The following is a 13,497-nucleotide window of genomic DNA, read 5'->3' on the forward strand; positions in this document are numbered from 1 at the left end:
TGCTTTCTTTTCTCAGCATAGCCCTTGGGTAGCCACTACCACTGCTCATCAATTTCCATGTTAGACCAAACTTACTTGCCACCTCTGAGCCAATTTTTACATTCTGGCGATTTCCATAAAGACTGATGAAGGCATATTCTTGACACTCATCCTATCACCTCATGCGTTAGGGAAATCTGTAAACACACCTAAATGTTCTTGTTAATGTAGATGCGTGCTTGTGCGCTACACATGCAAACACACACGCCCCATGTGTTGGCATCAAAGCTCTTCCAACGCAGACCCAACTCCTCCCCAGCTTGTCTGCCATCTCTGACCACTCCCATAATCCTCCTACAGCTTGCCATGCGCCTGCTGTGATGCAGAACAGCGGTCCCCAACCTTTTTGGCACCAGGCACCAGTTTCGTGGAAGACAGTTCTTCCAGGAACCGGGGTGGGGGGCGGAAGGCAGGGGATGGTTCGGGAGGCAACGCGAGCCATGGGGAGCGGCAGATGAAGCTTCACTCCCTCACCCGCCACTCACCTCCTGCTGTGCGGCCCGATTCCCAACAGGCCGTGGACCGGTACCAGTCCGCAGCCCGGGGGCTGGGGACCCCTGACGTAGAAGGTCAGTCAAGACACTGACGATATTACATGCCATATTTTCCAATCCAGCTTTGTCAGTCACTGAGCTGATAGCTTGATGACTGTCAGACTCACGCGTGTTTTATTCTAATGGATTCTAAATTCTGGGGGGAAAAACATGTCCTTGTTTTCATCTGCATCACCACTTTTTAACGTTGCAGGTGGCCTGCTCCTTTCCTGCCAAGCACAATGGGAAATGGATTTCCAGAGTAGGGAATCCCATTAGAACATAAATAATTGTGATCTAATGGCAAGCTCTTTAAGATCTCGCTAGGCAGACTGCAAAGACCGGAAAGCAAAGTAAAAAGGAGCGTCAGCCACACTGAAAGTTACCAGGGACATCTTACCCAGCTGACTCCTCGCACAAAGCAAGTGCTTCTTTTCATTCCCACTTTGTTTTGTAGTTTTCTCCTAAGGCTAGATCCCAACTACGGATCACCTCTTACAGAGGCTCAGGGCAAACATGTAACATGAAAGAAGGCTCCAAGTTAATAAATTTCTGTGATTAAAATTCCTTGTCTCTTTAGGAAGCACAGGAATGCTATAAAACACCCCTGGATTTGCTTCAGCACATTTTATCAAATTCCCCTATGCTAAAATGGATTCAACAGAAACGGGAAGTGTCACACCGCCAGAATGAGATTTTTCAGCTATTTCAAAACATTCTGGAACAACTACTAAAACATTCAACAGTCACTGTGCTAGATTAAATCCCTGAAGACTTCGTAAATCATTATCCGAAACGCATTTCGAAAAACCTTAAAGTGCCATATGAGAGCCTTACTCTATTCCTGTGCATCTTTATGAGTCATAATTAAAATTTTCTCAGCGTCTTTCTTGTCGGAGAGTTTACAAATGAACTTCATTTAGACTACTCAAATTCAATAAAGTAAAAGAGGACCACGTGTGACTGCTTCAAGTCAGACACTGTAACACGGGAAAGACCTCAAAACTCATAGAGCCATCCCCTCATTTTATAGATGAAGTGGAAAACGGCTAATAGAGCTTCCAAAACGTGCTCAGCGAAGGTCACATGTCTAGAAAGAGACAGAACAGAGCTCAACCTCATCCCTTTGGGCTCTCCCGGATGCCGGTCCTGCCCTGCCAGGCATGCATTTAACTGAGTTAGGCTAGAGGGGCGGGGCATGAGAAGACCAAGAGGGAGACAGTGATGTCCAGTGGTTAGGGAACTGGCCTTGGACAGTGAAGCAGACCTGAATCGAAACAGACTCTGCCCTTTCCCAGCTTAACTTTAGGCAATTTTAGTTAACCACCTAAATCTGTAAAATGAGGACAGCTGTGATGATTACCTGAGAGAATGTTGGTAAAGAATTTAGGGCAGAGTCTACAGCCTAGCTAGCACAAACAAATTGTAACTATTTTAAAGTGCTTTCTACTTTTAATGACTGGCAAAAATTTGGACTTTGTCATCAAATCCTCAATTACAGATACATTTTTTTCTGCAGCTTTGAACGTGGGTATTAGGATAAATTAACATAAAATTCTACCATGATGTCCCTTGGTACAATGAGTTCTTTTATCATTAAAAAAAAAAAAAAACACCAGAAAACAAATATCTAGGCACCTGATTTTTTCTTTGTATTAAGCTACTATAAAGTATACCCATATTTGCTTCTGCATAATTTACCAACTCCTGACTACAAATGGTTATTCTTGGCTGAGTGGCTGATCATTAATATCAGTTGGGAAGCTCTGTTTAAAAAATATATATATATATATGTATATAACACATACATATACACACATATATTTACATATATGTGATTTACATACACACACGGACACATATACATAAATGATATTCCTGGGCCCTCTGCAGGCTTTCTCAATAAAAATACATGATGAGGGATATCAAGAAATCAGTGCTTTTTAAAGCACATTTGATGATTCTGATAATCAGCCGAGCCCAGAATTTACTGGTTGAAAAATGGGCCAGAGATATGATTCAACGATTCTCCTGGCACTGTGACTCCAGAGGCACGACATTCTTTCTCAAATCGACTCATGTTTTAGGAGAGTTCTAGAATGCCTTAGCAAGCTTACTTATCACTATTTGAATTTTACTATTTGAATTTTCACTATTAATTTTCTTGAACAGAGTGTATAGGCATTTCACGAGGCTCTCTTCCAGGAACCCAGAAAAAATGTTCACTGTAAGGACTAAGACAGTGGGATCTTGGTCTGACTCTCCCATGTCCAGCTTGGTGACCCAGCAAGAGCTGCTCCTCTGAATGGGACCCTCTGTCTCCCCTGGCTACCCATTTGCAAAATAACTAGAGGAGACAACACGTTTCAACTCACGTATCTGTTCTAACCTGATTGGGAGCAAACGCCTGGAGAAGTCTTTTGAGAAGGCACAGTGGGGAGGCTTTGATCAATTAATAAGGTCTGTCACAGACACGGGAAGAAGAAGAAGGGCCATATTTGCCTGGTACTGGCCATTCCAGAACCAGATAACCTTTCAATTCTTTTGAAGCTGAAAAGTTGGATAAATCCATGACCCAACCAGAAATAATTCATTTTTTATGAAACAAACTATGTTCTGAGAAAACCATCATTACTGTGCCACGAAATGCTCGCATTGCTTTTCACGTGAAAAAATGAGATGGTTAGGCTGATCTGAACAGACCAAGTGTTTAAACTGAAGCAAGCGAGAAATAAGCAACTTGAAAGAGGGAGAAGAAAACAGCTTTACGACAACCATGTGAAATAAGAATGGAGAACTGACTCAATTGTCTTGAAGCAGCCGATCATTTACTTGTTTTATTTGTGACTTCGCGCATAATTAAAGAGAATCCTGATTAGCCTTAATCTTGTTTAAAATGATAAAACTGCACCGAGTAGAACTACTCGAGCGATTAATTCTTTTATAGGCATCTCTAAAGTTACAGTATGCTATTTCCATGAACAAGGCCCTATTATAATGAGTGTTCTCAATCCCACAGATATGAGAGAGGTTTTCATTTAAATCTCAGGGGCGTCGTTCACGCACTTCACCGGCAGAGTTATTAAATTAGGTAATCTCTTTCTTTCTTGGGAAAGTAGCGAGATTGTAAAATGTTGCGATGTATGAAATACCAGATTCCTGAAATGTGCTGCAAAAAATGAAAAGTAACACAATGATTTTAACAATTCTATCCAGGACACGGGCTACATTCAAAGCATGAGGAGGGTGTTCTTAATAATCTGGTATAAACTGCAAATGTATCACAAGCCTCCCTACCATGAGACCTAGTTATTGGGCCTGATTAGAGCAGAGCATCTCAACTGGGAATGACTTTGCCCCCTACAGGACGCTTGGCCAAGTCTGGAGATATTTTCGTTGCCGTAACTTGGAGGTTGGGGGCAGGGGGACTCATCCTACTGGCATCGAGTGGGTAGAGGTCAGGATTACTACTAAACACCCCGCCACATACAGGACAAACCCCCAAAACAAAAAATTTTCAGCCTAAAATGTTAAGAGTGCCAAAGCTGAGCGATCCTAGATCAGCCTGAGATACTGCGAGCACCTAACAAACCACGGTCAAAGCATCTCCAAACCCTCCCTTACATTTTGGAACAAACTGGCCTCTTGATCCAGCTCAGATGAAGTACAGTTTGTCTTTTCAAAAACTTCCTTTTGCTCTAATTTCATTATTTATTTAAATTTGCAATCCACCAAACATTTATGCAATGCTTGCCATGTACCAGGCAATTTTGAAAAGCCCTATACAAGTACCAGCTCAGTTGAGGTAGGTCCCATCATTATCCCCTTTTTACAAATGAGGGACCCAGAGCAGGGAGAGTTAGCTGTCCAAGGCCGCCTAGCAAGGAAGGGGTGGACAGGAGGCCCACTTAGGTTCCCGGGCTTGAGAGTCTCTGTTCTCAACCTCCATGCTATGTCACCAACCGAATCGTGTGGTAAAATTAAATTCACTAGTTTTTCAGGGTCCCATCAGTTTCTCACCCCCATAGCCTTCTCCAAAGTCCAATTTCATCAGGAAGGCCTCTGCTCGCTGCTTCTGAGCACTGACCCTCTGTTACCCGTGTTCCTGGCGAGTTTAGGGTGAGAATGATGAAAACCACATGGGCCCCAGAACCTTTTACCGAATGCCCACTGGATGCTCCCCAGCGTGCCGGGAATTCTAAAGACACAATCTCTAATCCGCCCAAACCATGTGAGGTGGGCGCTGTCATCTCCATTTTATACATAAATCCAACCTCCAAGTTCAAGCGATCTTCCCAAAGCCACACAATTAATAAGTGACAGACCCAGGATGTGGAGTCATATCTTTCCATCTCCAAGTTCTGAGCTCTTTCGACATCACCACTCCAGTCAGGAAATGTACATCTCACACTTGTTTCACATGGGAATTAGAGCAGATAAAAGTAACCTAAAACCACCTTCATTTCACAGAGCACGGAGGGCAGCTCAGACTCCCAGCACCACCAGATCAGATGGTGCCCACAAGCCAATCTCAACCCAGGGATGTTTTGATCAGTCCTCCCAGCATTTTATCTTTCTAAAGAAAATTGAATTTGTTGTCAATATTTTAAAAATTGGGAAATTTCACGCAACAGTTTTTCGGATTTCTGGTTTCTCTCGAAAAGTCAGGCTGATCTGTCAACACATGTTGATGTACATTCCTGTAAGGCAAAAATCAGCATACTTTCTCCAGTTCATCAGTTTGCAACACATACACACATACACACACAGAGTCTACCAGCCAAGCTTCTCTGTTCTACAATATCCCAGGCATGCAGCTCTAATTTAGACGCACAAAGGAATTCACACCATTACTGGAGTCCGTGACAGCAGACTCACACAGAGAATAACTCCTTTGCTGTTTTGAGGTTTCTGCCCATCATACCTCCCCCAGAGCATACAGCCTTTATATACAAGCAGTAAAACCCTCATTCGTTGATTGCTATTAAGCAGATGGAATAAAACTACAGTTATAAACAGGTATAAACAAGACAGACAAATATGCAAATATGTAACAGGCTGAAGGTTCATGCCTTACAAATGCTGACTTTGTGTCAGAGCCTTACTTGGGGTTATTGCAGTGTCTCTCCTGATACTTCACGCCTCCACCACACGTTCGGGAACATTCTGACCACTTCGACCAGGCGGACCACTGGCCGTGGATGGGCCGAGGCCCGTGCTCCCCAAACTTGACACACTGGCCTTGCCGACACCACTGTGAAAAGAATGTGTGACTTTCAGAGACCACCTGGGAAAGCACGCGGAGATGCCTTGATAGCATCCCTTTTGCTGGCTGTGCTTACACGCTGGTACCCTGCCTTCCCCACGTTCATTCTGAAAGGCTGACATCTAGGGAGAAGGGGCGTTTGTCACCAGAAGGCTGAGTATGAGAGGACAGGCTTTGTGAGCTGTCCAGGTGACGTGTTCAGATAAGGATCTACCCTACCGCCTACGGAGGCAGCGCAGACACGAAGGCGAGCCTCCCCTGACGTTTGGAAACAATGGGGCTCAGAGAACCCTTGGGCTCATTTTTCTTCCGGGAGAATCAGCTTTTCAGATATGAACACAGAATTTATCATGATTATCACATCCAAAAGACAGATATAAGGATGCATACGTTTTTATTTCAAATCATCCCTATAGAGCATTTCTGTTGAAACCGAGTAGCTTTCAGGCTACACAAATTGTGTTTTTAGATAACACCTTTGCCCTTCTGATTATAGGAAAGGTCCCTGTGTCAGACCCTCTGATGACTTTGAACTGAGTGTCTTTTCTGAATCAGCTCTGGGTCTCTCATGTGCTGGTGATCTGCTCAGTCCGAGAGCTGTGTTCTGTGCTGACCTTTCCATTTGAGTTCTTCTTTGTCATCCAGTCCAGTTCTGTGGGTCACCTCTGTCCTCTGGGGTTGCACTCACCGCTGGGAGTGCTTTCTTTTTTCCCCCTGCGGCGCTTTTATTACGAGCAAGTTCTGCATGATTTAGAGCATAATTGCACACTTGCCTAAAAGCCTCTGCAATTAGATCCAAAGGGTTGGGGTTTGGATCGTGCCAGGTTCTGCCGAGGAGTGGGGATCGGTTACAGAATTATGGGGAGTTGGTTACGCGTTCAAATCTCCACTTTTCCCCCGTGATACACTTGGCTTCGTGGTGGTTTGTTGTGAGGCTTGGTTGCTAGCGCGCTTTGACTAGGTCAAGAGATGGCTTCCTTCCTTCAGTTTCTTGCCATGTGCTGATGAATTCCTCTGTTTTCCATTTTTCTTTTCCCTGGATTAATTGCTACTTCAGAGTTTGCATGAAATCATATAACGCTGTTGAGAACTTTGACGGGGGAAGCAATGGGTCATTTGAGGATTTTGTCAACCATAAGCACGAACCTGAATCTTCCCCACCAAGAATGGCTGCGTCTCTCAGGCACTGAGCTCAGTGGCTGGGACAAAATAATAACAAGAGCCAAAAATAACAACAACAGCAGCTACAGTTTATTAAGTTGCTTCTCTGTGTGCACAATGGTGCTGGGGGGGAGATGGGGGAAAACTTCATATGCAGTGTCTAACGTAACCTTCACAAAGCACGTCACAGTTAATAACTATTTTCTGAGTGAAAGAAATTTAGCAAAGAAATACTAACTTGCTCAAAGTCAAACTACCCAACTAGCTACACAACCAGCTGAGACCGGGTTTAAACTCAGTAGCCTAAGGACATATTTACTACTCACCTCGGAGGCAAATGACTGACCCATGCATCTTAACTCGAAATTTTTTTTATTTTTTAGAAATATGGTTTTGAGATCTGTTCCAATCCTTCAATTAACTTGCCTTTCTTTTATTTCAATATTCATCCTGGTATCAAGTTAAGCTGCTCAGAGATTTGTCTCCTCTGGCGTTTTTAATCAGTAGAGAAATCAGGAATACATAGGAATATACACACATACATGCACGATCTGCATGTTTGTTACATATAAAACATAATACATAAGATATAGACACATGTAGTTATATGGATCTATGCATATATGCTTCTATCACTGCTTCTAATTTCAAATTAAATGGCCATGACTTGGGCAGATACCTTTTATAATAGACAGCAAGCACAAACCTTTCTTTCCTCGTACACATAACCTACATACAAGTATGAGACTTTCATATCCTCACATTTACCCAGTATTCGTGGCACAAATACCACTGAAGGACCAGCGAGAAGGGGGCAGGGAGGATTCAGGTGGGTTTCAGTTACAATGAAAGAAACAAAACATGGGGTGACTGCTACTCTACAGGACATGGCCCTGGCCTCATGGAGTTTACAGTCTAATGAACAGCCAATTACATCCCCTAGCGGAAGAAGACTCCAAGAACCATATCTATGAGTTCAGTCTAATTATACTGGAGTGAAGCTGGGTGGAAGTTACCAGAATACTCTCAACTGAGGATGACCTTACCGGTAAGGGCTTTTCCGCAGTTTATTGTATAACCATAGTCTGGTGTTTCAAAATAGTGAGATGGGGGCAGTGGTCTAAGGACATCTATTTTCTAATTTCTGGCCTGATTAATCTCATGCTATATTAACTTAAGTCTAATCCAGAAGCAGTCTAGCCCCTGTCGAACTAGATCCTGGGTGTATTTACATAACAGACCTTTGATCTATGCCATTTATCACTTATTTTCCTCATTTACTATATAAATCTTTTCTCGTACATCCCTCTCATGTTTAATGCTGTTGCTTTCTTAATGAAAGAATGCCCACTAATCCTCAAGTTGCAAGTTCGAAACTCTGACACTCCAAAAATAAAAATGATGTGAGCAGTATTTACATATTCGATTAATTCATTGTTTTGTATCACCACAGCTAAAACACCCTTCTGCACATTTTCGCTGAGAATGCTAACTGAGATTTCCTAAGACCAGGCCATCTGATTAAAAATCGCATATGATGCTTCAATTTTTTTAATATTTATTTTCTTTAAAATAAAAACAGTTAAAAAATAAAATCTTTTTAGAGGTATTGAAGAAATGCCTTAATGACTATCAGAAAGCATCTTCTGAATATTCATTTATTTCGTGTGTCTGTGTCTTTGCCTTTATTGCTGGTCTCTTCGAAAAAGTCTCTCTTTCACCCAACTGAGGACCTTCAAATTCAAATTCCTTCACCCAACTGAAGAACTTCAAATTCAAATTCCAACAGCCATCTTGGGGCACCCATTCATTGTAGTTTATTCTAAGTGCACCCCTATTTCCAAGCAGGATTCATTTCTGATTCACTTGGGCTTCGATAGCAGCTACGCGCTTCAAGAAGATGTGTTTAAAAAGAACCAAAGTTATTGGCTTCTGTGCAGGTTCCCCCCCTGGACTGTAAATGTTTGAAGAGATAAAATGGAGTTTTATTTATCTCTGTAGATATTTCACTGATATCTAGTGGTCAAGAAATTATGATGGAATTGAATTCAATTTAAGTGGCCAATTCTTTTCTACAGGCTTGGCTGTCTCAAGAGAGCCAATGGCAGAGACCAAAAAACCCGCAAAATCTCCAGCTCTCTCATTGTTCACAGCTTCTCTGTCATGGTCTTTCAAAGTTATGCCCCAAATCTGGATCATTTTACTGGGACCTCAAGTGTATCTTTTAGGATCTTCCCGGACCGGGGCACGAACCCGTGTCCCCTGCATCGGCAGGCGGACTCTCAACCACTGCGCCACCAGGGAAGCCCCATCCTCAAGTGTATCTTCCCCTCCAGACTCTACTGGGAAAGGGGAAGAAAAACAGAAACTCATATATGAGAGTCCTTCCTTCAAAACGCAGAAATCTCCCATAATCTTCTGTAATAGAAATGGTTCTTAGGGTTGAAGATATTGAAAGCGAAAAGCCTTTCTGTACAACCTAGATGGAGATGCAGCTCGCCCCTCAAGAGATGTTGCTATAAGGGACAGGATGCTGCTATCGGGCATGTCAGAAGCTCAATGACTGGTCCTGTGAGGTGCATCACAGAGGCTTTGTATGGAGGCACAGTCCTTCCTTTGCTACTAAAGGAAATATCTGCTTCCCAAGGCTTGTCTACACTGAATCAAGTTTAAAAAACAAACAGTAAACAATGAAGCCCTCCAGCTCACTGAACTAGAAACATTTGAACCCAAGCCTCCATCTAAAAATGGAAAACAAAGGCAAAAGGAAAGAAACCTTCTTAAAAGATGGAGCCAACTCGGTTATATTCGCAGTGAGTTTTAGAATAGCTGCTAAAGAATGCTGGTTAATTGAAAGCAAAGTCCGAAAACAGATGAAGCCAAAGTGTTCCAGTCTGAGGTAACAGTACAAATAGTTTGGGTTCTATACTTTATTAAGTCTCTAGAACTAAAAACTAACAAGTAGGCAGTTTACCATACTCAAGCCACAAACGGTCCCTTCCGCGGCAGGCATGAACTTGGTCTCACACCTGTGGCCCACTCGGTGGCACCAAAGTGATTTGCAAATGTCCTGAAAGGAAAGAAAGAGATGGCAAGGGTGACGATACAATAAAAACAAAAATATCCAAAGCTGTTGTATAAAACATTCTATTTTCAGGTGGCCGAAATGGGGCACTATCCAGAAAGTAGAGTCAAGTGAAGTTAGTAGTAGCAAGGTAACCAGTAATATGTCCTAGCAAATACGTAAGCAGGAAACTTCTACACTACCCATATATTCATGTGTGTTTAGTAATGACTGGGAGGTAACAATAGTTAATTTGGAGACTATTTGCCTTTTAACTAAGAGATCTGGTTTCTAACCATCATCACCACCATCATCATCACCACCATCACCATCATCATTTAAGTAGAACAGACCAAGACTGGAATAATGCATGTCTGATTCAAATCCTTGTCCTGCATTTCCAGGCTGCAGGACCTATGGACATGTTATAGAAGCCCTTTACACAGCGGCTTCCTCACCTGTGAATAAGTGATAAAATTAGCACGTGCCCCAACAGGGTTGTTCTCAACGATAAATGGTGTAAATGATCATCATCGTTCCTTCCTCACCTTTATAATAATTCTCAAGCATTTGGACAATTTAATTCTTACACTAGGCCTAGGAAATAATATAACTCTCATGCTGGATTGTAGTAGGCAGAATGATGGCCCCCAAAACAGCCATGTCCTAATCCTTGGAACCTGTGACTATATTAGGTTATATAGCAAAGGAGAATTAAAGTTGCAGATAAAATTCATGTTGCTAATCCGTTGACCTTGAGACAGGGAAGTGCTTAGATTTTCCAGATGGGCCCAAGGTAATCACAAGGGTCCTTAAACAGGGAAGAGGAAGACAGAAGAGAACCAGAGAGATGGCAGCGGGGGGAGGACTCAGGGAGGTGTTGCTGATTCTGAAGATGGGGGAAGAGGCCGTGACCCAAGAATGCCAGCCACTTTGGGAAGCTGGAGAAGGCAAGAGAATGGCCTCTCTTCTAGACCTTCCAGAAGGAACACGACCTGGCCAACACCTGATTTTAGCCCAGTGTGATGCATTTCAGATGTCTACCTCCAGAACTGCAGGAAAATAAATTTGAGTTGTTTTAAGTCACTACGTTTGTGGAAATTTATTACAGCAGGCATAGGAAATAAATACTGTCGTTAACACCATTTAGTGGTGAACAGCAATTCCTCTTATAAACTCATTGAGATGAGGAAACTGAGCAAGATAGATACTGACAGTTTCAAGCTGTAAAGTCCCCCAGCTGGTAAGTGGCAAAGGCAGGACTCAAACTGGCCTGATTTCAGAGTCCGGATCCTTGACCATTGCTCTGGACCTGGATGTGCCATCAATGGATGCTAGAAAGCTCTCAACTTCTCCAGGCCTTGGCTGCCTATCTATAAAGGAGCGGGGAGGACTTCCTTGGTGGCACAGTGGTTGAGAATCTGCCTGCCAATGCAGGGGACATGGGTTCAAACCCTGGTCTAGGAAGATGCCACATGCCGTGGAGCAACTAAGCCCGTGTGCCACAACTACTGAGCCTGAGCTCTAGAGCCCGTGAGTCACAACTACTGAGCCCCCATGACACAACTACTGAGCCCATGCGCCTAGGGCCCATGCTCCACAACAAGAGAAGCCACCGCAATGAGAAGCCCGCGCACCTCAATGAAGAGTAGTCCCTGCTCACTGCAACTAGAGAAAGCCCGCGCACAGCAATGAAGACCCAATGCAGCCAAAAATAAAAAAATAATTTAAAAAAAGAAAAAAATAAAGGAAGGGGACTGAACCAGATTCCTTCCAGCTCAAAAGGTGGAGTTGCTTTTCAGAATGACATCATTAATGGAATGTCAAAATCATGAATCGCCAAACTCATTCCATTTTGTTCACCACATTCTATTGACTAAGGTAGAAAGTGAACACATCTATTTTTGGGAAAATAGTAACAATGAGGGAGAATACAAAATGATTTTTGTGGTCACTTCTTGTACTCGAAAATTCAATGAACCAGGCAGGCACCTGATTCTCCAAGCATTCCAGTTAATAGACACTTCATGGTTAGAAAATATGGCAAGAACACACTTAGAAATATTTCACCAAAAAAGTGTTCCACAGGACTGAGAAAAGAAAACACAAGGAAACGAGAGATACAGGCAGTGAGCCTGGTCTTACGGACCGTAAAATTCTTCTCCCAAAAAGAGAAGGGAAGGACCTGCAGGACACTGCTTGGAAACACCACCACGAGCAGCAGCCCCAGATAGGCACCACACATACTATTTCCAAAGCTCAATACAGCTCAGAAGACACAATATGGAAACATTTCCCATGGAAATGGACCTGCTACTGACATTAGTAGAAAGCCTAAGGCAGCCTTCCAACAAAATGAATGAGGTTCATCATCTCCGTGTGCTCCCATATTGGGTCATAGGTGGGACAAGTTAAGCTGGGAAAAGGATAACCTACATCAAAATAGAGGAAAGGGAGGTAACCATCGAAACAAAGCCGCAGTTCGAAAGGCTTTCAGAATTAAATTGTTTTCCCTCTTACAGCCAGGGGAAAGCCATAACCCACACCCGGAGCCTAGGTGACAGCCACCAAAATGACCCCAGGGTGGACCAAAGCAAAGGAGACCCCCTCATCCCACAGCCAACGCCAAGCCACAGGGCTAAGGAAAGGGGGTAGCTGGAGAAGACCAGGAAAATAAAGCAAAACACAAAAACACAGGGATTCCAGAGTGAAATACGACAGGCTGTATGAACATGTTATTTCTTTTGCGGTGAAGTACAGAAGTCAAATGTAATTATAGCCAACGACATGCTCTGACGACCCGAGAGCCCTCTGAGAAGGCTTCCTTTCAAAGTAAACAGAAATGAGAGTTTGCACTTTTTGCTTATTCTTCCCTCTTTTTTCCCCCGGCCTATTCATCTAACTTTTCCTTATCTATATAATTCCCTAGACTTAAGTCATAATTTAAGGGAAAGGAAAATAACCACGGAGACTCCAAAGGTCTCAGGTTGCCTGGATGTGGCTCTTTAAGGAAAGAGTCTCAATGCTGTATGTTGTTCTGTCCTGTCCCTGGTTGGCCACCTTCTTCTGTTGTATTCTAAAGATTGGATGCCCCTTCAGGGGAAGCGTGACATACTCAAAACGTTAATGGTCCTTGCATATCAAACTCTATCAAGCGTCTCAAGCTTTAACATGTCCAAAACAAAATCCCCCAGCTGTCCCCGCAAATCTGTCCCGTGTTCAGCCTTCTCCAGCTCACTAGCGTTTGCCAAATTAAGATCCACGTACCATGGAGGATACACCAAAAAATGTGGACGGTGTGTGCATAAATATTTCTAATGGTTACACATTTAAATTGCACTAGAAAAATATGCAATCCCATATAAAACTGGTGTTTTGGTGGTTATTATTTCTCAGGACTGGACTTTTTTTTTTTTTTTTTTTTTTTTTTTGGG

The 13,497-nt window shown here is 43.0% G+C and overlaps 1 protein-coding gene across 1 annotated transcript in view; it reads right to left on the reverse strand.

Moving 5' to 3' along the window:
* ADAMTS18 (ADAM metallopeptidase with thrombospondin type 1 motif 18) overlaps nt 1-13,497 on the reverse strand; it is a 155,268-nt gene that overhangs the window by 52,916 nt on the left and 88,855 nt on the right. Inside the window, exons 13-14 of the mRNA XM_024735716.1 lie at nt 9,974-10,069; nt 5,678-5,826 (exon numbers count right to left, since the gene is read on the reverse strand). Coding sequence (XP_024591484.1) covers nt 5,678-5,826; nt 9,974-10,069 — 245 coding nt within the window. The remainder of the gene's footprint in view (nt 1-5,677; nt 5,827-9,973; nt 10,070-13,497) is intronic.

The sequence above is a fragment of the Neophocaena asiaeorientalis genome, unplaced genomic scaffold (genome assembly GCF_003031525.2).
Source record: "Neophocaena asiaeorientalis asiaeorientalis breed wild unplaced genomic scaffold, Neophocaena_asiaeorientalis_V1.1 scaffold40, whole genome shotgun sequence".
NCBI lineage: Eukaryota > Metazoa > Chordata > Mammalia > Artiodactyla > Phocoenidae > Neophocaena > Neophocaena asiaeorientalis.